Raw genomic sequence first — 27,383 nt, 5'->3', positions numbered from 1 at the left:
TAAAAAAAAAATAATTGCATAATTGGCATCCTGGATAATCACAGTAGGCTACTTTTCTAAAACCCCAATTACCCCATTTAGTTAATCATATAGCGAAAGATAAAATCTCATCCCAAAAGTCCAGTATTGCAGATAAGGGTAAAAACAAAGCTGTTACCCAAGTGTCCCTGTGCATAAGTGCTCTCTGTCCCTCTCTAAACACCCCCCTATCCTCCAGATCAGATCGCATTGCTCAAGATGTGTTTATTTCTGCTGCGCTGTCTTGTTTGCAACGTGGCTCCATCAGTATACAGTCATGTCTCGCATTTGCAGCGGAGGAGCGTGGATAGGCAGACGAGCGCGTCTGTCAGTGAAAATGACACGCGTGCCACTTTTACTGCGCGACTGACGGCGGGATGCGCACCAGTGTCACATCCCTGTATGTGTAGCCCGGAGCGGAGTGTGGGGGTCCCGTCCATCAGAAAGGGGGAGGATGACCGAGACGGGGATGTGATGAGTGAGTGAGTGAATGAGTGACTGGAGCCGAGGCTTTTGCCTCTCCTCATTCTCACGATCTGCAGCTGCCACATCAAACGCCTCTTTCAGCCCACGTCCGGCTCTTTATCCCATCAATTAGATTTAATCGCAAGGATGGGTCACATAAACCCCACATGCGGGTAATCTCGGGCCCTGCTTAACAAAAGTACAAAAGATCAAAAGAGCCATCAGGATCTATAAGAGTAAATGGGTACGCACACCGTACCATGCCAGTTCTGTGCATAAAAAGTGCACTAATAGTAAGTATACTACCCTGACAACAAAATACAGTAGTATCATAGTAAAGTTTTTATCAGATGGTACTTTGATATGTGCTACAGCATATGATTAGCACTTAATTTTGTTATGCATAGCCTTAGATGCAGTACACCAAACCTTAATCCTAACCCTATAAATACATCTCAATAAAAGCAGCTCTACAGAAGACAATCTGATTGTCAAGTGATATTAAATTGTGTTTACATGGTATCCCAATGACATGATGCTCCATGAAAGGAAACCACAGTATTACCATGATACTGCATATAAGAAACATGCCAAGACTATGGTACTTTGATATATATACCATAGTATTGTATGACTGACATTTTTATATGCTACATAAATTAAGCAACTTACACCACCTACTGGACATTTCTAAAATAGAACCCACACCTTCTATAAAATCACCCACTAGTATTCATTCAACAAGAAAAAAATACATAAATAAATAAAAATCTCTGGTTTAGTACAACTGATGTGCTTTATTTGGCAGTTAACAGCATGTGCGGTGATTCAATTGCATGGTCCATCTGAGACTGAGCTGCGGTATAAGCCGTTTTGTGCAGTTTTTCAGTTGAGAACAAGACTTTGGCTTTTTACAATAGTTACACGTGGGAAGAGAAATGTCTCAAAAACATAAGCAGTTACATAGAAGTAACATGAAGAACATAGTCATTACAAATTTCAACTCCAAAACGGAACAACCGGCATAACTAGCATGTTAATACACATTTTAAACATTACATTCTCATCCTTCAGGCCATAATTTGCCCATCATAATATGCCTGTCAAAGAGATATTAGTCCAAATCTGGTGAATATAACTACAACAATAATAGTCCGGATGAGTATTGTGTCCATACGCACTAAACATGTAACACTGACACTGGCCTTTTAGTTGTTAGATGCCATATTTTAACACTGAATTAAAAAAAAAAAAAAAATCACCATCTTCTCATATTTTCACATAATATATTGTTCCTCTTCATTTGGAGAGTCTGTGGCAATAGAGTTAGCAGGATAAGCAGGACTAAACTATTGCAAAATCCTTGGTGCTGATCTGTCATTGCAAGTTGCTTTCCTGAGTCGCACTCCTCTGCGGATGGTCCTCAACATGTCTTCTCCTTCCTGCTCATGCCCTTGATCTTGCTGGTGGCCCTGGCTGGCCTGAGGGTCCGTGGGAAATGGGAACTGGCCCTCACCGAGTGCGTGAGCATTAGCGACCAGCTCTCCAATCTTCTCCACCAGACTATGGCGATTGGCGGCAAGCATCTGCTCTTCTTCTGAAGTGAATCCCACAGCTCCAGTTTGCTGGGCGTAGACACTTCCACCACCAGCGCCCCACGCTGGCAGACTCATTCGCTTGGGAGAAGCTTTGTAGTCCAGAATTTCTAACGATTCGTCACTGTACAGGTTTTCCTCACTTCCATTGTGCTCAGGAGGAGGGCTGGGGAATCCAGGTGAGTCTGGGACAGTCGGGGTCTTTACAGGGACGATAGGTGGTCGAATAGCGATGGGACCTACATTGGATGGGGTGCGTCTCACATTGGTTTTAGACGAAGGGGTTCTACGAATGGTGGCTGTTCCTGAGGCTATGACACCACTTCCTCCTCCTTTCCCATTGGTTGTTGGGGCTCCCTGGGCAGCCAGTGCTCCATGCAGCCCTGCAGTGCTGGCGGGCCGCTTGGTCTGGATCATACGGCGGTAGTTCTGAGCCAGGTTGCTATGGCGAGGGACGGTGCAGGACTTGTCAAAGTCTGTCTGTGCATCGTTATAAGCATCCCCATTCATGGAATAACAATCATATTCAGATCCTGCAAAGAGAAAATGGGAAGAGAACTTAACTCTCTCTTCCTTACAAACACTGTCTTCATGCAATGGATTGTTTTTGTGTCTGTTGTAGGTCTCTTATTAAATTGATAACAGTTTAATAAATTGCTGTTTTTCAAAACATAGTGAGATTTATGGCCTTTTGGGCAGTATTTTAAGGCATCATAAGCACACTCCCAACTCAACAGCTGTTACAGAAAATAAGATAACTTGTTTTGGTGAAATTCTACACTACCGATGGGTTTGGTAAGTTTTTTTTTAAATGTTTAAAAAAAAAAAGGAGTCTCTTATGCTCATCAAGGCTGCATTTCTTTGATCAAAAATACAGTAAAATGGTAAAATTCTGAAATATTTTTACAATTTAAAATAACTGTTTTCTATTTTAATATATTTTAAAAATTTATTTATTCCTGTGCTGGCAAAGGTGAATTTTAAGCAGTCATTACTCCAGTCTTAAGTGTCACATGTTCCTTCAGAAATCTTTCTAATTTGTTGGTGTTCAAGACACAGCATACTGCCTTACAGTTTTGCGTTTCAGGACTAAGCTCAAAAGAACAAGCATTTATTTGAAACGGAAATATTTTGTAACATTATAAACTTCTTTGCTGTCACTTTTGAACTATTTAATGCATCCTTGCTGAAATAACTGATCCCAAACTTTCGAACAGTAGTGTAATTATAGTTCAATCATACTGAAAAATATCAACAGAAATTGTTTAACCAATTTAAAATTGTTACTTTTATTTTTTATGATTACATTATTTGTGTTATGCATTTTAAGTTTATTACAGTATTGTTTTGTTAGCTTAACAACATACTAATGCCTGTTGAGCCCACCATTCACATCCAGTGAGGGGCATTATTTGTAAGCTGTATAGAGCTGTTGCCTTTGTACAGCAATCCAAATTGGTCACTTTTGTTGTTTAGGTTCGACTAGTTTTTGAAAAAGAGCCTGTTGGATATCTTTGTGTGTGTGAATATGTATTTTTCTCTGAATGAAATGGACAAGTGTTGTAAATGCCGTACTTAAAGTGCACCTGTATTTAAAGTGTTTGTTTGTGTGTGTATATTACCCTGTGAAGGGATAGTGTCCTCTGAACATGATGGTGTCGTGTTCTGTGTGCTGTATCCACTGGAGTACTGCAGAGAGTCACAGCTGCTCTTCTGCTGCTGTTCTATACTAAGCCCACGAGTCAGAACCATAGCCAGCTCACTAGCGGCGGATGACACTGGCTTACCATGCTAAGAGAAAAAAAGAGGAAAAAGTAAAGTATTTTTGTGGAAACGTGATATACTACCATTCAAAAGTTAGGAATTATTAAGATAAAAAAACATCATAATTTTATTCAGCAATGATGTATTAAATTGATCACAAAGATGACAGAAAAGACATTTATAATGTTGCAAAAGATTTCAATTTCGAATAATTGTTGTTCTTTTGAATTTTCTATTTATCAAAAATCTAAAAAAAAAAAAAAAAGAAAAGTATAATGATTTCCACAAAAATATTAAGCATCACTGTTTTCAACATTGATGATCATAAGAATGATTATTAATAATTGAGTACCAATAATAACTGGCAACAAATCTGTATATTAGAATGATTTCTGAAGGATCATGTGACACTAAAGGCTGGAGTAATGACTGTTGAAAATTCAGCATTGCTGTCACAGGGATGAATTACATTTGAAATCATATTAAAATTGAAAACAGGTCTTTTTAAATTGCAATGATATTTCACAATAGTTTTTACTGTATTTTTAATCAAATAAGTTTAGCCTTGGTGATAAGAGGCTCCTTTAAACACATTTTAAAAAATCGGAATTATTCCAAACTTTTGAAATCTGAATTTTTCTTGCCTTTTGGTAGCGTATATAATTATATTTATAAAATAAACAAAACTAATAAAATCATAAAGTTCTCAATTTTATATTAAAAATAAATTCTCAGTACCTTGGCAGTGATGTCTTTAGAATTCATCCTAACTAGCCTATAAGGATCCTCAGGGTGAATTATTCCATTTCCTCCCACTCCACTAGAGGGCTCTGCAGCCTCAGTCCTGCGCTGCCCGGTTACAGCTGTCTGCTCATAGTGACCTGCCTTGGACCAGTCCTGCTGCAAGAGGAAATTGTTTTTTTAAGGTCATGGAAATATAGCCAGAATAGGACACGGCCTGCTTTTTTAGGAGATGTTTATTTTAATCAACCAAAATACTCAGCAAACATAAGAATTTTGGTTAATAGTGAAAAGTGGATCATAAACAAATTAAATGGGATAAGATAAAAAAAAAAATAATAATAATTAAAACTATTATTGTTTTGTAAAGAATGACAGAACATAATAAAGCAAATAAAGGCTGACCGAATGGTCAAAATGAAAAACAAACCTTCCAGTAAGGAATCTTTGATGTGGGTGAAGGGGAATTTGATCCTGGGGACTGATTATAGGAAGGGGACGCAGGAAGTATGTAAGAGTAAGGCCTGATGGATTCATTAAAACAGTGAGCAGGGCGAAAGGATGAGCTGAACTGTGGAAACGGAATGACAGGATGGCCCAATCAAATACAGAGAAGATCATTACACAAGCTTCAGCAAAAACCCACACCAAATAACAGTGGAAAAATATACATTTTTTTTTTAAATTGACCATGTTCTGCATTATATATATATATCATAATATATCATATATAGACATTGTGCTTGAAAATGTTAAACAAAGAAATATGATAACTTAAGTGCAAATTATGAAAAAGAAAGAAATAATGACAACCAAATTCTGTCAATTTAACAAAAATATAACAGAGCTCATTCATGAAAGTTTAAGATGTTGGGGGCAAGGAGATTAACTAATCAAATAATTTATTAATGACATTTTCTGTTAATGACTGAAATGAATACTTACTATTATGGGAGAGCCGCACTCACTGACTGACTGGCAGGTTTCTGAAGCCTCTGAGGATGCAGAACTGGTTGACTTCTGTTTACCAAAAATAGTTAAAGATCAGTGAAATGGATGTGGAAATAAGCATTAAATGACACAGACAAAAACAAAACACCAGACGAACTGATAAAGACCTGGCTAGTGATGTCAGACGGCATGGGGGAGGGAGGTTTGGAGTGCACATTGGCATCTTGAGAGACAAAACCTGAATCATGAGAGGAGACGCTGCTCAAACGATGGGCACCGCCTGGTGGCAGATGCACCAAACTGAGAGGAACACAAATAATTCATTAGTGTTATTCTTAAAACTAGCAAATAACCTAATAAGAATATCTAAATGCAACTGAGAATTGTTGAGACTACATATGGCATAATAATATCATTATAAAATGGTAGTAACTTTAACTTTAATAAATGCTAAATATTAATTGTGATAAAAATGATGAGACAAGCACCTGCAAAGGCTGCTCTTCCTGGATCCGACACTACTGGGAGAAGAAGGTGGGGTCTGGTAGGACCAGTTGTAGTCAGACCCCTTAAGATCCAAAATCACCTAGTGGAAATCAAAATAATATATTATTATTTATCATCTTTTTGTGCATGTTTGTTAAATGATTTTCATATATGTGTTTAAGCACCTGTTCACTGGCCTCTGGGAGTTTATGTGGGTCAGTGGTCAACACAGTAAGGTCATCAATAATGGCCTGGAGGTGAGTGGCTTCTCCCAGCATGGCAATTTCACCAATCTGAGGAAAGAGGTTAATGCCACTTTATTGTAAATAGCAGCAAGCACACCTCTCTTTCATTCCCATACATACATAAGAGAGACCGGGGCTTGTTGTCACATGAGGATTCACTTATTGTAAATGCTGTAAATTTATAGATGCACAAAATATATGTTTTTAATTTAATACATTTTACAAGTAAATAAATTTTTATAAATAAATTACAATTAAAATATATTATCTAGAAGTAACTTCAGACCCAGAGCCTTTCATTCTCACCACTACAGGCTGCAGGAAGCTGATGAAGGTGCAGTAGCGCCCCCTTTCCTCCAGGAGGGCTCTGCGCACAGCTTGTTTCTCAGTCTCCTCCATCAGAAGGTACATGTCACTCACATCCTGCATGGCACTGTCCAGCTGTGGCTGCAGTCCTCCTCGACCTGAGATGAAGAGAAAGAGAGATACCATGAGAGGCAATAAAGCAGCGTGTGGATGAACAATTCATGAAAGGAAAATTACACTACTCTTCAAAATCTGGGGTAAGAAAGAAAAAATAAAAAAGAATTATTCTGCAATGATACATTAAATTGAAAAAAAACTACAACAAAGACACCAAAAAAGTCACCAAAAAATAAAATCTCAAATAAAGAAAAAAAGATATCATTATCTATTCATCATAAAATCCTGAAAAAATACATCATGATTTCCACAAAACATTAAACGACACAACTGTTTTCAGCATTGATAATAATGTTTCTAGAGCACCAAATCATAATGTTAAAATGATTTCTGAAAGATCATGTTACAATGAAGACCGAAGTAACAACTGCTGAAAATTCAGCTTTACCATCAGAAATAAATTACATTTGAAAATTGATTAAAGTTTTTTAAATAGCAATTTTGCTGTTTTTACTGTATTTTTGATCACATAAATGCAGCTTTGGTGAGCATAAGACAATTCTTTCATTAAAACATTTTACTTTCCCCAAAGTTTTAAACAGTTGTGTACACCAATAATCTGAGAAGGTTAGCATTTTTAACACATGAAATGTTTAATGTAGATGTCAACACAGATGTCCCATGGGTCAATACAACCAAAGACAGATTAGGGTGGATAATGTCAACACAGCAACCAGGCATTGTCAGGCTTCATGCAAGGAAACCTTCATGACCATATAATGAAAATAAATGACAGAGCAGCTATGAATCTAAACACACTGCAAAGATTGCATGATTGTACATTGTGATTTCACAACACAGATGCTTATTATGTCTGATGGAAAGAATGACAATGAGATGAACACGCTTTGGAAACAATAGAATTTTGTGTTTGAAAAGGACACTAAAACATTCTCATTAAAACACACGCAAAACGCTTCGGACGAAATGAAATCAATGTTAGTCATGCTAAACGTGATGAACTATGATGGAACTGCCTGAATACATACCTGGTAGTTCTACAGTTTATAAGCAGAAGCCAAGCAGATCACAGTATGAAAGACAGAGAGAAAAATAGCATTGCCATGAAGAAATTGCAAAGGTGTGAGGGAATGCAAAGGAACGTAATCACAGGCAAGTCTGTTGCCTCACAACATCTATGATACATTGCGTAATTATACATTTTCAAAATATATGTCCCACATAAGAAATAATGTCAGAGAGTGAGTAAATAATGACAGAATATTCATTTTTGGGTGAACTATCCCTTTAAAATCAAGCGAACACTATGGAAGCATTCCTCCATTAGATGGTGGTACAGTTCACCATCATCTGATTCAATAGGGCTACCATGACATTTTGACCCAACTCTTGAACTTTATAATCTGTATTTGACCTAATTAATCTTGGCATCAGAAAAAGTAAGCATGCAAGAGAGGTGGGTGAGTAAGAAAATATCCCAGCACTAAACAATTTCAAAAATTATTTAAAATACCGAATGCAGTAATCCTCTGAAAATAACACACAGAGAGAGTGTGATCAAGAGGGGAAATCATTGTGCTGACAGAGAGAACAAAAAGACTGACCTTTTCTGGCTTTCTTCTGCAGCTTTATTGTGTCAGATGACTTCTTCTTGATTTCCTGCCTAGAGCGCTTGTACTCTGGTGAACAGAAGGAAGGTTTAAATTCACAGACATTAGTAGTGCAGAGAGTATAACTAGGTTTGCGTATTGACAACTTTGATGAGTCAGTCCCACCTTTGGCATGGTCTTTATCAAGCAGCGCGGCTGTTTTCTTCCACTCTTCTATCTTGTCTTGCAGTGGGCCAATCATTTTTTCCATTAGAGCACTGAGTATAAATTTAAAAATGGCAAAAAATTAAACAACAGAAATAATACAATATTTAAAATGGTCATCCAACATCACAGTATTATTTAAAAAAGAAAAAAAAAAAAAAAAAAAGCAAAGAGGCAGAACTCTATGATTATATGCGAAATATACATAAATTATGATTATACTACTGGTCAAACTTTGGAATAATAATTAAAATGTTTTAATGTTTTTGAAAAAAAAAAAAAATCTCATGCTCAAGGCTGCATTTTTTTTAAATTCAAAAATACAGTAAAAACTATAATATTGTGATATTAAATATATATATATTACAATTTAGAATGATGGTTTAATATAGTTTAAAATGCAATTAATTTCTGGTTTGGCAAAGCATAATCTGATGCTCAGTTATTAATAATGGTTCATATTTATTTTCAGTCCTGAAACTGAAAAACCATTAAACATTTTGTTTCTGGATTCTTTGATGAATTGAAAGATCAAAAGAACAGAATTTATTTGAAAAAAATAACTCAACCCATCATTTAAATGGTAGTGTATCGTGGTTTACACAAAAATATTGAGAAGCAAAAACTTTTCAACATTGATTATAATAAATATCTCTTTGGCATCAAATCAGCATATTCGAATGATGAATGACATTGAAGACTGGAGTAATGGCTGCTGAAAATTCAGCTCTGCCATCATAGACACAGATGACATTTTAAAATATATTAAAATAGAAAGCAGGTCTTTTAAACTGTAATATTTTGCAGTATTAATGTTTATTGAATAAATGCAGCCTTTATTAGCATAAGAGACTTCTTTCAAAAACATAAAAAAATTCAATTACTTGAAATTTTGACCAGTAGTGTATAAACACACACACACACACACATACAGTATGTACAACAAAAACATAAAACAGAACTATATGGTTCCCATATGAATTTAAAATATGGAAAGGAGCAGTGTGCAAATTTTGCTTGATATCTCCTTTTGTGTTCAACAAAATAAAGAAAATCATACGAGTAGCTTGGAATGAAATGAGGGTGAGTATGATATAAGAAAATGTTCATTTTTTGGTAAACTATTCCTTTAAGGTCAGCATTTGAAATCTGTGAGCTAATTTGGTCTCACTGAAGACAACACATTAAAGCCTTAGAGCAGGCTGATTGATCTATGGATGTTTGCTTATCTCCACAGTGGAAAATCAATGCTTGGCACAGACATAAAATCCTGTCTGTGCCGTCTGACTGGCGGGAAGCAAAGCATGAAGTAATCACGCCATGGATAGGCCAATAACTCACTTGGAGAAGTGGCGCAGTTTGGCCTCGATGCTGCGATGTCGCATGCACATCCGGGTCAAAGCGGAGCCGATATCCCTGGTGGCACCTGACAATAAGACAAATCAATGTTAAAAGAAGAGGTGAATATCAAATATGTACATTTTGTAGCCTGAGTGTAACTTGAGTGTTGATAGGCAGCATGAGTCAATACTTTTGAAAACATTAGACAAATTTGTCCACATATACATTTTAATCGCACATAAAAATGGCCATAAGAGGGCAACCTAATCAGGAACACAAAAGCAGGCCCATAAAAGGGAAAAAGTATGTGCTTAGTCAGTAATAAATGCAAGATAATTGCACCATATTCACAAGAGACAAAACTTCAAAGACCACAAATTGAACACTAGCCAAACTGAATGGCTCTGATCCATCAAGAAGTGCTCATTGCTTGGTGACCTTGAACACAATTACTTAGTGGTGTTAACTTTCCTCTCCAGCCAAGAGTAATTAAAGTGGGGTCTTAAGCTATAAAGCCTAGCCTGCTTGGGCCTTAACACAACCAGCTCAGCCAAGATTTCCCCCAATCTCACAGCCAGATCTGATGAGATTGAACTCTGCTGGTATGAAGGCCAGTAGGTTACACAGGCTAGAAGGGACAAAGTCTCCACTTACAGAGTTCAAGGGGCCAGTGGATATAAGGGAACATCTGATTTATTATGATAATTAGGGATGGGAAACATAAAGAACTAAATGATTCTGGTAATTTCAGTTTTCTACTCAGTAATTCTGGTTATGATCCTCCAATGATTCTTTTAAAATGTGGAAAAAAAGAAATGCATTTTTATTGCCAAATAATAAGATGATTATGAATAAAAAACACACAAAAGATGTGATTGCACAGATGACTTTGGAATTGGACTACATTGGTTGCATTGCTTTTTGTTTCTCATTCACTAAAAAGAACCGTCTCATTAGAGTCATTTGGTCGGGAATCAGTCTACAGACTTGGGGTATCTTTGAATAAGCATTGCAGCAAACTCCATCAGAGTATTTTATTGCAGTATTTCATCAGCATTGGTGTAATGTGTGAGAACTGTTAACGGAACCAAATATCAAATATCATGTCTGAAAATTAACTGACTCTCGGATCACAGCCCAAATTAAAACTTCACAAGGTTTTGAAATAAATTAATAAGTCATATAGTGTTTTTGTACACCAAATATAAATGTGTATGTGTGTGCGTGTGTGTGCGTGTGTGTGCGTGTGTGTGTGTGTGTTTGTGTGTGTGTGTATACGTGTGTGTGTGTGTGTGTGTGTGTGTGTGTGTGTGTGTGTGTGTGTGTGCGTGTGCAATAAGACAGGAGCAGTCCAGAAGAACAGAACTCCATCTCTCCATCCAGCCAGGTCCAAAGGGAAAAGGAGGGAACCCGGTAAAGGGATATCCCTCCATTCTTTCACTCTGTATCTGCCTTTCCTGTCTGCTCATGTTTCCTAAACACCATTATTACAAGAGAGAATGGGAGAGGCCGGCAATAACCTGCCCTCCTATAACCACACAAATACACACAACAACACACATACACACACAGCTACTGAAAACCTTCAAAACAAACAGCCTCCTACATAAGAGCTCATTGCAAAGAGGCACATCAGTTCTTTTGAGACTTCAAATATGAGTAAAGTACAAAGATTTGAAGATTTTTGAGTTGTTCAAACCAATGTTATTTTAGTATCATTGATATACAATTATAGTTTTTGTTAATATTTTGAATTAGAAATTATTATTAAATTTTCTGATTTCATTTTCATTTCAGTTAATTCTTTAGTAATTCTGTTGTATTTTTGTCATTTCACAATATATATATAATATTAATAAATGTTTATTTCAATTAATGCATATATATATATATATATATATATATATATAATAAATATAATGATTATAACCCTGCTTCAAATGTAATTCATATTAAAATATTTTTATGGCTTTAGTTAATGATTATAACCCTGCTTCAAATGTAATTCATTGGACATATACTGTATGACATATACATTGATATATGATATTATGATATTTTTTGCTATTGATATATGATATCAAATCTGAATTATAAAAAGCATCTATGCTCACGACAAGTTGTTTTCCTTCTTTCAAACTGGAACAAATGCAGTTTTCATTGGGTGGGACACTGAAGAGATTGAACGGTGGCCAAACCAGGTGACAGTTAGAGGAAAGGAAGGTTAAAGATCAGCCATCTGATCCTCGGTTTAAAGGGCTGTACTCTGGAAAAGATATTGCAAAAATAAATTGAAAAAAAAAAATCCCTGTGTACAATTTGGCTCTTACCCACAGGTCCATCCCATAGTGTCTGTCTGAGAGAAAGGCCCACTGTCAGTACACAGTGTGCTTGTCCAAGAGCATGTCTCACATCCTATTCTCAAAGGCCTTTGGCAAGGCAAATCAAGTTCAATGCTACTGGTGTTGAGACTTAACAGAGCTGTTCCTGAGTTGATCTGTGCACACACGCAGATATATTTGCATGGCTCAGTGCAAAGCTCACAGCTGCACTTTCGCTCAAAAGCAAACGCTTTTTTATTTCAAAAACAGACCTTCCCAACGTCATTGCTACAATCAGAATGATATGCTACACAAACACACTCACACACCTGCCAGCATCCTCTTCCCTTCCCTTGAGGGATCAGCTGGCAGCTCCATCCAGAAAGCGTTCACAGATTTCCTGTATCCAGGAGTCCCCTGGCCTCCCAGCCTGACCGGACACTCATGACTCACACAGCCTTCCTTCAGATCACGTGACCCAGAGGCTTCAGATGCTCCATTCAGCCAGACTCTCACTGCCTCCAACACCTGCCCACAAGTGGAAAGCTATTTAGCAGATCTATGAACCCTTGAGGAACTGCTCATGTGATCAGCGACTGTTTAAAGGGATAGTGCATCCAAATATGAAGACTTCATCATCATTTACTCAACCTCATGTTTCAAATAGCTGTTTTTGTTCGTACAATGAAAAAACAACATTTGAGTTATATTATACGAACAAGAAACAGAGGCATTTTTTCAAAATATATTATTTTATGTACTGCAGAAGTAAGTAAGACATACAGATTTGGAACAACATGAAGTTGAGTAAATGATGACAAAATTTTTACTTTGACTTTGATCTTAAAGACCTCATCTGAGAATAAAAATCGTTTGGGAGGTTGAGCAACTCGTTGCATAACTATAACATGCATGGATTAATTGTTCACAAATTACACCAAGACTATGCATTAAGATTAAATTTGAATCCATGTTCACCTTAAAAATAATTGTTTTGCGATTACAGGAGGTGGGAGATGAGAAAAATAATTTGTTATCTTCACAAAAAAGATATTTTGTTCTAGAAACTGAACGTGACCCTAACATTATTTCAGTCAAAATATTTGATAAATGAACAACCTTCACATCCATCTGAACTCAGAAGTAGTTTCAACGGGTCTCTGACTCTCAAATGTGCACTTTCTCTCTCTGAATGGATATGTGTGCAGGTGCAGAAGTAGTTGGCAGGCTCTGTTTGAATGGCTGGCAATGCAACTGTTTGATTTTCCCCTGAAAACAATTTCATTTTCCACTAATGTCACTTAGGCTGCACTATAATGTTAGCTATTTACACTAAAAAAAGTGATACTTTGGACCAACTTAAAAAAAATACTAATTTGTTACAGCCAAATATATTAGTTGTTTTTTCCTCAAATCATATTTATGGTTTGGTTTAAACCTTACATTTTTGATTTAATATTAATCCTATTTTCATATTTTAATATTAATAATATTTTCCCAAAGATGAAAACATGAATACAAAGTAAAAAGATTATTTATTATAAAGACCATATACTATAAAATACATAAGCCAAAATATTACTTTTTTACAACTGAATTTCACCATAAACTAAATTAGCTATAAAATAACACTAAAACATGCAATGTTTAATTTAGTTTACTTACTATAAATAAAGTTTGAAAGACATTAATGTTTATTGTGATGTCTTTTTAATTTAAAGATGTATCATATTTTCTGTTATGTACTAAAAAAAACTGCAAAAATGAATAAAACCTACAATAATTTCTGCAGTCAGTAAAGCTAGCCAGGAAGTGTTCTGCACATAAATACTCTAGGGTAAAACGAGAATACTATTTAAACAACACTGTTTAATTTTTTTTTTTTTTTCTTTTGGGACTGTTATTTGAGTTTAGACAAATGGAACAAAACAGATTTAAACCAGAAACCATGATTTTCGATTAGACCAATATAAAAATCCACTTTGAATAAACGTTTGTTTCACTTTTTTCAGTGTAGGCATTGTTTACTAAACTCACATTTGGTCCGGCTCCATTTTGGGATCAAATGTAGACTCTCCAATCAAGTCTTGATGGATAAAATTAAGTCTTGCTCTACATTTTTCTCACTGAATATCTAGTTTGACTTGGAAATGCACCATATTAGAAAAGTGGGTTACCAATGAGGATTCACTTTACATTTAAGAAATACCTCTTTGGGGCCACTATAGTGTGGGATCACAGAGAACATGAAGTGCTGACACACAATTCTTCATGTAAATACTTCCACGCAACCCAACGGTAACCTCAAACATAAATGCAAATGAGTAAAAACAAACACATTAATGAGCAAAAACAAACCCTCTTCTCACGTTTGTAGCTGCAAATCATGTTTTTTTTTTTAAGAAAGCCTGCCTGAAAAAAGTTTCTGAGGGTTAGCCTATATAATGATCTAATAAACCAGCAGACTAATAAACAGAAGGACTAAATGTAAAAAAACAAAAAAAAAACACTCTCACATGTTCAGTCTAGCAAGAGTTACGTGAAACGACAGACAGAGACGGAGACAGGAAGGCCAGTGACAGCAAAGCTGAGTTTGGCCCACTGCCTTAACTCTATCTGTTCTCAATTACTCCAGACTTCCCAGGACTCTCTCTGGCATGAGGAGGGGACATTAAGAATGCCTATGTGTGTATGGCTTAGTGTGAGTGTGTGCATGTGTGTTTACAGCCTCTAAGACTTCCTGTCTGGGGGACAGAGCACTGCTGCTAAAAATGCTCCGCAGTCCTCCTCACCAGATGTGCTTCACATTCTAGCTTCAGCAAAAACACACCCACACATTTGACTAAAACAGACCCCTATGGACCCCTCCTCTCTGTCTGTCTCTCTCCCTTTCTCTCTGTCCATCTGTCTCTCTATTAAGGGTGACAGTAGTTCAGTCAGGCGTGAGTTCAAGATAACATCAGTTACTTTTCCCAGACTGCTATTCATCATCTTCTTTTCCTTTACATCAGTGATTCCCAATCTGACTTATGTGTTCCTGAGGTACGTCTGGGGGTACTGGGACACATTTTGAACCTGTTTAACAGTAATGTCCTTCAGAAATCATTCTAATATGCTGATTTGGTGCTCAAGAAACATTTCTTAATGAAATATTTTTTCAGGATTTTTTGATGGTTTTTTTTCTTTCTTTTTTCAGTGTCAGTTCTCTTTTCATTAAGATGTAGAACATAGTGTTCTGTTCTTTTAATACTCTATATTGTTTTCAAGCATCTGTGCTTGGCTCCAACAGCTGAACGTAACTGATTCCATACTAAATGTGTTGATTCTGGAAGATTCTAAATGCACTCCAGGTTTCCTCTCTATTGTGAATAATATTTGTGGTAAAGGATGTTATAAGAGGCACTCAGGGATATAAAATGTGTGGTTGCTTTTACTAAAGACAAATAACGAAAAAACAGAAGTGAGCTTAACAACTGTTGGTTCTTCATTTTGTCTAAATTTAAAGCTTCCTCTCATCGAAGTATTGAAAAATAATACCATCATTGATGGTATTTTGAATAATTACCATTTTCATGGATCATGATGCATGTCAATAAAACCATAGTATTACCATCTCAGAAAACCCAAAAACCATAGCTGTACTACAGCACCATGTTAACAAAACTATACACAATACATACACACAAAAAACAACAACAATGGTAAGCCATTGATAAATACTTCGTAGTATTGAGAATAATACCATCATGGATAAATAATATCATCATAAAATAACATTGTCATGGTAGATACCATGGTACTGAATCATCATGTCATGACCATCTCAGAAAATACCATGACACCATGTTGACAAAACCATGGTACTGGCATGCTATATGTCCAAAAACAAAAATTCATGGTAAACCATTGATAAATATCCAAAAAACCTGGTGTTGTCATGGTACATGTGCAAAAAACATGGCAATTCCACGTGACTATGTCCAAAATCCAAAATTCATATTGTTACTGAATTATGGTAATCTGAGGTTCAGAATCCATCTTTATGCTATGTATAAAGCATTATTTTATTTTTATATGTGTTATAGTAATAGGATAAATCTATATTACACCAGTATACAATGTAAACACATCAAGTCTAATTTAAGGCCACATATAACCTTCCTAAGTGCTTAATTAATCAGTTGGGAGTTGTTTGGTGACCCACAGACCTGATAAAAAGGTAAGTTAATAGAAATGGGTGAAATGTAGCAAGTGTGAATCTGACAGTATAATCTCCGGTGCCAAGTAAGGCAAATTCTTGCCCATGCCCCACACTCCAGATGGCTGGCACGGATACATGCCATCTGCCAGTCCAGAGCTGCAGGGAAGATTAGCAGCCCACTGCGTCCCACTGACACACACACGTACTAACATGCACAAACTCAGTCTGTGTGTCACAACAAGGTAAAGAGGATTACACATCTCTGCCTCGCCACTGAAAGCCGGGCGAAATCGCTTCCAAGCTCCTTCCATGTATAGACATACACTCATACATACACTGAGAAGAGCCTGTCATCAGCATAGATGGAAAACACACAAATACATACAGACCCAAGAGCCATCATTAAAACACACCTCACTCCAATCCCATGACAGAGAGGTTTGTGACCATCTCCCATTGTGCATCTCTCATAACATAAGGTATTACCCCCGGGACTAACTATACACTTACACAACTAAATCACTATGGGGTGGTGCAATGCATAGTGCAAGCACTGACATCATATGACATCATTGACTTAGATGTGTTAATAAAGATCTAAATGAACACAGCATGTATCATTACATTTGACTTGTGTTCCAGTAAACATACCTCCTCATACCTCCAGCATTCATCACTGGAAGTGAATGTAAGCAAATCCTGTTATTTTTGGAGTCAAACACAGACATCAAACACATCCACGTCTGTCTAACACGTGCACACTGCTGGACTCCTTTGCTATCAAAGGCAGGGAGTCATAATAGAAGAGACAGAGAGAGAGAGAGATGCTATATAAGTTCCCCGTATTGATATTCTCAAGCCTATACTTAACTTAAACTGACCTTTCCTTGACAAATACTTAAATACTTTGCAAGTATAGAAAAATATGTTTCTCCACTGAAACCTTAATACTGCTCAAAACTGAGAAAATCCAGGTAATCATGAAGATGAATCATGAACTGGTAACACTTTACGACAAGGTTGTAAATTTGTTAATGTTCCTAATGTTCAATCACAGCATTTATTAATCTCAGTTAATGGTCATTTCTGTTCATATAGTGATGCATATACTGTTATTTAAAGCTGTATAAATTAACGTTAATAGTGATGTGTTATGATTAAACATGAATTAACAATGAACAATAGTATGTTTGTATATTTAATTATATGATTTAATTTATTATTATTATTACTACATATATATAATATAATATAATTGCATTAATCTAGAATAAAACAATAATAATTCAATTTTAAACATGCTGTATCATATTACATCATATCACATCATATATCATTTCATATCATATCATATATCATATATCATATAATATTTTTTTATGAACATGAACCAATTGTTGTTCATTGTTTTTTCAAGATACCTGCATAAACAAAGAAAAACTTCCATTCAAACACTTTGAACATTCAGGCCACTTGAAAGGCTGTGCTTCTTAGTTAATGTGACTGTCCGGAGTGTGTGCGATTATGGGCCTGCTAACTGGGGTGATGGGGGGGAAGAATGTATGTCACTGGAAGCTGGTGAGACGAGAATCCGTCTGATGTCAGTGTTTTAGTGAGATCTCCAGCTGTGTCAGTGCCCTAAGCCTGTCCCTAATTCAAAGAGAACGCATGCCTACTGTTGCTGACACTTAATACCAGGGATTATATACTGCCCTCTCATTGGTGTAGAGTGGATATCATTTCAGTGTGGCACTACTGGAGGAGAAAAAAAACCCCAAGGGCATCAAAAAATTAAATACATAAAAGTAAGAATCTGGTAATTAATCCTTGTTTTAAAAAATAGGACATTACCCAAAGTTCCTTTGATACACTATAGTGTATAGCGTAACTACTTGCAACTTTTATATCAAGGCAAAGTGATAAACAACAGCCAGACAGGGTCAGAGGTGAAAATGCTCCAGTGACAGCAATCCACTAAAAGTACTGACAGTGCACTGAACTAGTTTATGGCAATGCTGTATGTTTGGAGTCCTGAGCAGAACAAAGCGCTCCCGCAGGACAAATGGAATCAATCTGGTTCACTGGCATCTGGTAATGATTCTGAACTGAGCAGAAGGGATGAAGGTGTATAGGTAGCTGTGTTTTTGGGTAAAGACTTTGCATTAGCCTTTACTAGACTGATACAAACTGAAACGTGATATAGCCTGTCTCTATAGACTCTATATTGTTTCTGTCTCTAAATTTCTTGTCACTGCAAGTGTGCGGATATCAATTTTGGGGGTAATGCATTACAAGTAACGCAAGTTCCCTAATGCATTACTTTTAAATTTACCACAAAATATCTGAATTACTTTTTTAAATAAGTAACTCAAGTTGCTTTGTTTTCCCATTTATTCACTGACAGATCTCTTGTCCCTGTGTTGAGAGAAAGTGGGAGTGAGGTGCAGAGGCAGATGCACTTCCTTCAGCCTGAGGCTTATTAATTTCACTTTTGGTGTGAAAGGGCCTTTACAGTTGCCAAGAATATAACTTTGGGGTTTTTTGTTTTTTAAAAAAACAAATAAGCAAACCCAGCTCAGCCCAGGTGACAAAAGGTAATGCAAAAGTAACGTATTGCATTACTTACCATAAAAAGCAACTAAGTAACGCATTAGTTACATTTTTATGGAGTAGAGCAAAGTTGTAATGCATTACTTTTAAAAGTAACTCTCCCCAACACTGGCTGATATAACCAGCTGCTAAAAGTTATGCAGGATAAAAAAGTTATGCCACCTACACTATTCTTAAACTAAATATATGTGGCTGAAGATTACAAAAAATATATAAAAAAATAAATTATATTTAATTGAATTTTATAAAATAAAAAAGTAATTAAAATACATTGTATTTTTTAAAATGTATTTGTATTTTTGTAAATGTAATGTAAACAAAATGTATTTTTATTTTATATATATATATATATATATATATATATATATATATATATATATATATATATATATATATATATATATATATATATGGCATAACTTTTTTGTTTAACAAAAAAACAATTTATGTATATATTGAAATATATTTATCTATTTATCTAAAAAATAGATATTGGACAGGATCATTGCCCTAATTAAGCCTTTCTAACCAGCACAAACCAGTATCATAGTCCATTAACTGATAAACTGTAAAATAAACTATTCCATCATAATTTCTCTCCAACACTAAGTAGATATTTAAAACCAAAGCTTTTTATGTCTGTCTAGTCTGAAGGTACTGTAGTTCCTGTGCAAGTTCAATAACCTTTCAGATTTTGGTAGCCAATAGCAACCGGTCCCTTTGTCTACTGTAGCTGGTTGGCGCTAAGACACACAAACCCACGCACACTACACGGGATGTTAAGATCCAGTGCATTCAGCGCTTGTGTACATGTGGTACAATTTACAAGACAGATACAGATGAGTAATTCAGCTCTAGGCCGAGAGCTATGCCTGACCCGCATCCTTTAACCGTGTTGATGAAGACTAGATTTGTTTAGCCTTGTCTGGTCCCTGCAGGCAGTAACTAGAGGATTTTAATGGCACAGGAAGGATTCGGTTTCAGAGACTCAATAGCAGCCAGCTAGAAGCAGAATTAAACTATGATGAAATATGACTCAATCCATTTCCTATATCAGAACAAACTCAAAGTGACCTTTCTGATGTAATCGTAGGAAAGTAAACTAGAGCTGCATGATTAATCAAAATAAAACTGAAATATAGTCCACAAAGTCACAAAGGCTGTGAATTAATTAAATAAATATATGCGCTTCGTGTTGTCCGACACTCTGTGTTTACAACTCATTATCTGCCAATGTTTGAAACGTCTCAGAGCATCTTGATTTGCAGTAAATGCTGCTCCACACAATCTCATCATCTCGAATTTGGGTGGTTTTAACATAGAAATGCAACATGTGCCAACCATATTCATACACTTGTAATGAGAAGCACTAATCAAAATAGAAGCTAAGATAAATATAATTTTTCTATTATATTTGTAATTTTATATTTGTAATTTTGCATTAATATCTGTATTATAATTTTACGGATGAAATTATTATTACATTATTTTTCTTAAATACTTAAGAATTTTTTTTATTTAACATTTTTATTTTTTAGTAGTAGTAGTAATTATTATTATTATTATCATTATTATTATAGAAACCATATTGATTTATAATCACAAAAATTTGGCCAAATCCCACACCCCTTCAAACAAGCACAGCAAACCTGATTTTTTTTAAAAAAAAATTTTATTTTTTATCAGATTTGAAATAAAAAAGGTAATTTAGCAGAACAATCACATTTTATTCCACAAATCATGCAGCCTCACTTCCAGCTTCCTTCCAATGGCATGTATAGGGATGAAATTGTGCATTGTGACTATGCAAATGTTTAATATAATCACCCAAAAGTCAACAACCTTCTGCGACCCAAAAACTGTTGATCATTGTGATCTCAACATTTTAAATGTACCTCTCGTGTTGGTTGCCATGTCTGCCACCTTCTGAAAAGCATCAAGAAATGCTGCAGCCGCCAAAACTGTGGTTCTGTGAAGGAGTAAACAGCAAAACATTTATAGTCATCAGCGCCAGTGCTGATTAGGAACAGTGACAGGACTCCTGAAAATCAATCTGATTCACATCTTGAGAATGCAGGCCCTGTCCCGAATGAAGCGCTTGACCTGAACTTGAAGTGAATTTGATGCAGTGAAGTCCATGAGACCTAAGGGTCTGTATTATGCAAGGGTCTCATTTCTCATTTTATGATTTAGAAGTGTGCGCATCTGGGTTTTGTCGATCCCACACTGATGCAGACTATTACCCAACATCCCATGGAGAAAAATTCAGACTGCACAGGTAGACCGCATAGGTTGAGGGTGACATTTGGAACAAGGCCTAAGGCGAGTATCAGTATCTCCAAAAAGATGAAAGATATAACTAATAAAAAACTTCTGAAGTGTTAAATTACCTTAGCTGGGAGTGTAGTTTCGTGGCCTTTGCGACAAAGTCTTCCCACACTGGGTATGAGTACTACAGGAATGAAAAAATACATATGAGAGAGTTAGTAAGGACATAAACTACAACACTAAACTGCACACATACGGGTACCCCAACAAAGACACATTCAGAACTCCAAAGAACTCTAAAGAGAGCAAAGCACTTCAAATGAAGACCAGATGTCTCGCTTAATACAAACAGTCATGACACAATTCCATCTGTTTTAGAAGTACATTCTCTACAGGAACACCAGCAAAATTTTGTCCAGGTGTGCTGACCCTGTCTGTCATCATGACTTTATATGCTGTTGAAATGACCAGCATATGTTGTTCCCCAGTTTAGGATTCTGGTGTCTTCACAACAGGTTTCTTCTTGCTCTCATGTCATTCCAAACTTGCATGGCTTACTTTCTTCTTTGAAACCTAAATGAAGACATTTTCAAATGTCTCTGTGTGGTACCAGTCAATGGGCATCAAAACTGTTTGGTTACCAACATTCTTCAGGATATCTGAGAAATACAGGTTTGGAACAACATGAGGGTGGGTAAATGATGACAAACGTTTAATTTTTGGGTGAACTATCCCTTTAAGTAGTTTATCCAGCAATACTTCCTTGGTCAAGTAGAACCTTTGTAAACAAGAGTAAAATCTAAAAAGAATTTTCATTCCGAAATAATTATTTATCACACCCGAGACGCATCTTTTATACAAAACAACTGAAAAACTGATCATCATGCTTTCACGCTGGATCAATTCAAGAGAATGTCTGTCTTTAATAAACTGAAATTTTGAGGGACATCAAAAAAAAAAAAGAATCTTTTTAAAATTGTGCTGACAGCTCATGTTAAGAAACTGGAGAGGTTGAAATAAGGTTGTTGTTGCATGGTCTCTGATGACCATGAACAAATGATCTTTCATTCAGAAGTTTAGATATTTATCTATTTGAAAATACTTTGTCTCTATACACATTTGTGTAAAATACAATTGGTCAAAAATCACTGAATAAGTGCATTCTGGCATCAGGTTTGCTGACACAGCCACTAAATAGGGAGACAATAGGCATTTGGTAGAAAACCTACAGTAAACAGTGTTTTTTTTTATTATTTCATAAGTAAACAAATAAATGCATGGGAGTCTGATATATTTTGTTTGTTGATGTTGGAATCTAGGTTTACTTGTGTTTTGGAAGAAAACGTAATTTTGCTCTGCAGTTCACTGTGCAGCTAAAATTACACCCTTTAGTTACACAAAATCTCTTTCTACTCTGTTAAGAGGTCTGTCTTTGGCTTATGGAAGATAATGTTTAAACATGTGACTAGAGTGTCAAAAAACAAAAACATAGGTCCACATAGAAATATATACTACCATTCAAATTGTTTAGGGCCTATAAGTCTCTTATGCTCACCAAGGCTGCATTTATTTGATCAAAAAGTAAAAACGGGAAAATTGTCAAATTAATACAATTTAAAATAACTGTTTTTAATTTAATATTTTGCTGCATAAAAGTATGATTTAAAAAATAAATAAATCTTACTGACCCCAAACTTGTAAACAGTACTGTACACAAATCATACAATAAGAAAAACAAACTCTTCTAAACAGTCAAAGCCTGATATATTTAAAACCCACAGGTGGTTAATTAGCTTTCACGTAACAAGGGCAAGAAGGACATGAGGAGATTGAGACTGAAACAGATGAACAAAGAAGGTTGTTGCAGGTTAAGAACAGTCTGCAGTTGCTGAGATCAGTTCACTTATTGGCCGTAACAACAGCTTAATTCAATAATATGATCATCTGATTATTTTTATAGACAGAATATTGAAGAGTATATTGTTATACCTGTTTTACCTTTTCATTTAAGATGAACAAAAACATATTTCCATCATCACAGTTTTAAACATTTAACAAATCTGATCTGCTTTAAATATACTGCAATATTGCAATGAAATATTTAAAATGAACTGATGTTCAGTAATTTCAGAATCAAATCAGATCGTATTGAATCAGTATCACTATTAGTTAGTTAGAATTAAAAACAGGTCTTTCCTGCTAAACATTAAAATATCATTAAAATGCCATGCTTTCTGGTATTATGATTTGAATCAGTGACAAAGCAAGATAAGACTAAGAAAAAACAATTTAGTGGTTATTTCCTAGGCTCCAGGCTAGTTTGTGGCAGTACTGCAGTCCTTGTGTGGCCAATAAACACATTCAACAAAATGACAAAAAGTCCTAACATTTCAACTCAACTGTGGCCTTAAAGGAATACTCCACCCCAAAATGAAAATTTTGTCATTAATCACTTACCTCCATGTCGTTCCAAACCTTTAAAAGCTTTGTTCATCTATGGAACACAATTAAAGATATTTTGGATGAAAACCGGGAGGCTTGTGACTGTCCCATTGACTGCCAAGTAAAATACACTGTCAAGGTCCAGAAAAGTATGAAAAGCACCATCAGAATAGTCCATCTACCATCAGTGATTCAACCGTAATGTTATGAAGCGACACGAATAATTTTTGTACTCAAATAAAACAAAAATAACAACTTTATTCAACAATTTGTCTCCTCTGTGTCTCTCCACATCACTGTAGCTCCATTTTGGAGAATATGAGCTGAACGCAGGCAGTGTACGCTCTTCTGTGTCAGCCGCGCCACAAGGACACGCTGCTTTCTTTCAAATTAAAGCGTAAATTCACATAGACAACGTATCCTTGTGGCGAGGCTGACACAGAAGAGCGTACGCAGTTTGTGTTCAGCAGGTGTTTTCCAAAATGGCGCTAAGGTGATGCGGAGAGACACAAAGGAGACGACTTGTTGAATAAAGTCGTTATTTTTGTTTTCTTCTTGTACAAAAAGTATTCTCATCACTTCATAACATTATGGTTGAACCACTGATGGCAGATGGACTATTCTGATGATGTCTTTCATACTTTTCTGGACTTTGACAGTGTAATTTATTTGGTAGTCTATGGGACAGTCTTAAGTCATCCAAAATATCTTAAATTGTGTTCCGAAGACGAATGAAGCTTTTACGGGTTTGGAAAAACATGGGGGTAAGTGATTAATGACAACATTTTCATTTTGAGGTTGAGTATCCCTTTAAAGGATGTTATTTGTATGGTCAATTTGTCATATCAGCCCTCGAGTTTATCTGTAGTCACAGGTATCACATTTAAAAGCAGTCAACATCAAAGCTGAAAAATTAATTCAAAATGCTATTAAAGTTTGTACAGACAGGAATTTTAATGCTGAATGATTTAGAAAAGATATATACATTAACTGTATGATGAATATAATTATTATTTCTTATTTAATTTAACATTAGTGTTATTCTATTTAATTTTATTTTTAAAGTGAAAGCAGCATATGTTTGCTGTGTATTATTTCATATTATGCAAACAAAAACAGCTGTCCTAAACCTCTGGCTACAGCTCTAAACTCTTTTATACATCTTGGTCTGCCAAGTTAAATCACAGAGTAGAGAAATTCTACAATATGCAAATTTATTGAAGAGAAGATTGCCCTACCTACTCACATCATCTCTGACATTACGACACTCTCCAGCTGCACCCTCTTTGATACTGCGTGTCAAACAAGCTGAACGTTGCCAGGGTTGGACCTGAGCCAAGTCTGGAGCCGTTCACAATATATGAACTCCAGATCTGGCATCTGGCCACTGAACTTCACTCAAACGCCAACTTTCAGCAATAACATTCACTATTGGAGCCGCATGAGAACATGGAAACCATTTATGGAACAGTACGTTCAACCACAGGGTTCTGCTCCAGCAACACAACAGGCTGGAAAGCGCTCACCAGCAAATAGCTGGGCAAACAGATCATATCTGAGAGATGGCCATGAGATGTTTAAATGTTACAGGTTGACATAAATAAACGTCACTATTACGACTTATTCTTTTCCTATATGTTTGAATATCAATATTTTACATACTGTATTCTATACAAAAAGCTATATATAAAAGCTGTATTTCATTCTTTACTTCACTGAAAATCACAACATGGCTTTGAGCAAATGAGAGTTTAGTTGAGCTCCACATTTAAGCTCACTCTGATGCATTTCTATCTGTTTATGAGCCATGCGTAATCCCTGCACATTAACATCGCATTCAAAATCGTCAGTATGAGGGACGACCTGAGAGATATTCTGACTGGAGTCCAAAACAGAGGTAAATGTCTTTTACTCATTGGACAACTTATAGCTAGGCAGACTTTTAGTGCACCATTTTCAAATTTGTAAATGGTGAGGACTATGTCAAGTAAAATGTATCAGGTTAAAATGGGATTATGGTTGCACGTGAGCCTCTCTATGAAATAACAGATAGTGAATGTAGTACAAGACTTGACTATCAAAACAATTTCTTATTTCTGTTCAAGCCTGGAAAAGTGGGTGGTGCCCATGCTTCATATAAAAACCCTATGTTTCGGATAAAAATACATTTCTGAAGAATTCTGAACATTTCTAAGCTACTAACTAGATCTGAATTTAGTGAAAAAAAAATTCTCTCTCTTTTTACTCTATCTTCTATGTATTAGTTGTATGTCTATCTCAAATAAAATGCACAAGAAATATACTTTAATATATAGCAGGTTTTACTAACATCTACAAAAGGGTCCAATTGTCATTTCACAACAAAGCCCTCCATGCTGAGACCCCCATGCCATTAATCAGAGCATCAGTGGTGCAGGCAGCTGGACCCCTGATGAAAACAAAGGCAGTAAAACACAACCATCTTTTTTGCTAAATATCTGTATCAATAAAGCAGTACTGGTACCTTCATATCATTGACGATCGCCTGAAACAATCCACCCAGAGCTCCGCACTCCTTCTCCACACTCTCCATCATGTCACAACAAGCTCCTGATTGTTATAATGCTCTCAGTGAATGAACAAAAAAGATTAAATGTTCTGATCCAAATAAACTGATTTCGTCTTCAGGGATTGAGATGAAAGTGGTCCATCACCATCCTAATACAGAGCTCTTGTTGCTTCGGATGCAAATGTGAGCAACATGCAGCAGATGTCGGCAAAAGGAAACAACAACTGAGGCTGTCGGGTGGCTCTGTGCCCGTTATCCAGGGAATGATGGCTGGGGTCAAAAGATCTGATTCTCCCCTCCCAACCCCCGGTTTAGGATACAGAGGACGATTTGTGTATCATACTAACAATCTGTGCTGTCAGATCCATGTGGACGAGAGGTTTCAGCTTAAACAGTGCCGCTGTAACAGCGATTTTTGGATGAAACACTGAATCGAGTGATACTGCCAAAGACGGACGTGATATTCGATCCTCCAGGTTGGTGGGCGGGATCATATGGGCTGGGGGCGGGGCTTACGGGTAGACATATGGCAAGTTGGTGTGTGTGTATAGGAAGAGGACAATTGAATGGTGGACCTTTAAAGTAGCTTTAACGTGTCTTTGTGTGGCAGGGACAAAGTTAACAGCACAGCTGCCACTGCATGCCATTAAATGGACAGTGCACTTTTTTAACCCTTTAACAGTCACGACAAGAAATATATTTAAAAATATAAAACAAATAACTGTTTTACATATTGAATTAACAGCACCTTGCACTTTTTGAAATTCTAACTTAATAATAATAATAATAACAGGCTTTTGCAATTTGCTTAAACATGGTTAAAAGTGTCTGACAAATGCATAAATGTAATGTAAATTGGCCACTTCTTATAACATTTTAATCAACGTTTTATTTAAATGTTTCACGTTAATAGTCCCACATAAATAAGTAAATAAATATTAAGCCAATTTTCTTACTGTTTTATTAATAATATAGGGATGTTGGTCTGTTATTCCGAATATTGCTAAACTTTTTTGAAATCATAACTTTCATTTAAAATGTGTTGTGAAAATATATGAATCTAATAAAAAAATCCTCTTTAAAATCAGCAAAATGTACTTAATTTCAAATAGTTTCGAAATGTTCTAAG

At 35.9% G+C, this 27,383-nt stretch overlaps 1 protein-coding gene across 5 annotated transcripts; it reads right to left on the bottom strand.

The window, feature by feature from the left end:
• Window positions 1-1,260: 1,260 nt before the first annotated feature.
• On the bottom strand, window positions 1,261-26,742 carry LOC109109056 (protein MTSS 2-like). 5 transcript variants are annotated; one of them, XM_042775451.1, is made up of 16 exons: window positions 26,210-26,742; window positions 21,387-21,448; window positions 20,892-20,965; window positions 9,865-9,949; window positions 8,485-8,576; window positions 8,314-8,388; window positions 7,738-7,746; window positions 6,572-6,729; window positions 6,206-6,313; window positions 6,023-6,120; window positions 5,702-5,834; window positions 5,529-5,603; window positions 5,014-5,154; window positions 4,581-4,739; window positions 3,701-3,869; window positions 1,261-2,611 (listed from the first exon to the last, which is right to left on the bottom strand). In XM_042775451.1, the coding sequence occupies exons 1-16, from the start codon at window positions 26,279-26,281 to the stop codon at window positions 1,833-1,835; spliced, it is 2,289 nt and encodes a 762-aa protein (XP_042631385.1). In that variant the 5' UTR covers window positions 26,282-26,742; the 3' UTR covers window positions 1,261-1,832. The 5 variants fall into 5 exon arrangements, with proteins under 5 accessions (XP_042631385.1, XP_042631384.1, XP_042631387.1 ...); XM_042775450.1 differs by having other exon boundaries at window positions 4,581-4,742; window positions 26,210-26,741; XM_042775453.1 differs by lacking the exon at window positions 5,014-5,154 and having other exon boundaries at window positions 4,581-4,742; window positions 26,210-26,741.
• Between the last annotated feature and the right edge of the window lie 641 nt (window positions 26,743-27,383).

The sequence above is a fragment of the Cyprinus carpio genome, chromosome A18, assembly GCF_018340385.1.
Source record: "Cyprinus carpio isolate SPL01 chromosome A18, ASM1834038v1, whole genome shotgun sequence".
NCBI lineage: Eukaryota > Metazoa > Chordata > Actinopteri > Cypriniformes > Cyprinidae > Cyprinus > Cyprinus carpio.
This window is presented reverse-complemented; position numbering and strand designations above follow the sequence as displayed.

Coding starts and splice junctions, on each gene's coding strand:
- LOC109109056 (XM_042775450.1), bottom strand. CDS start 26,281: ATGATGGAGAGTGTGGAGAAGGAGTGCGGAGCTCTGGGTGGATTGTTT. Junction 20,966..21,386: donor AAACTACACTCCCAGCTAAG/GTAATTTAACAC, acceptor ACTCCTTCACAG/AACCACAGTTTTGGCGGCTG. Junction 6,314..6,571: donor GCTTCCTGCAGCCTGTAGTG/GTGAGAATGAAA, acceptor CTCTTTCCTCAG/ATTGGTGAAATTGCCATGCT.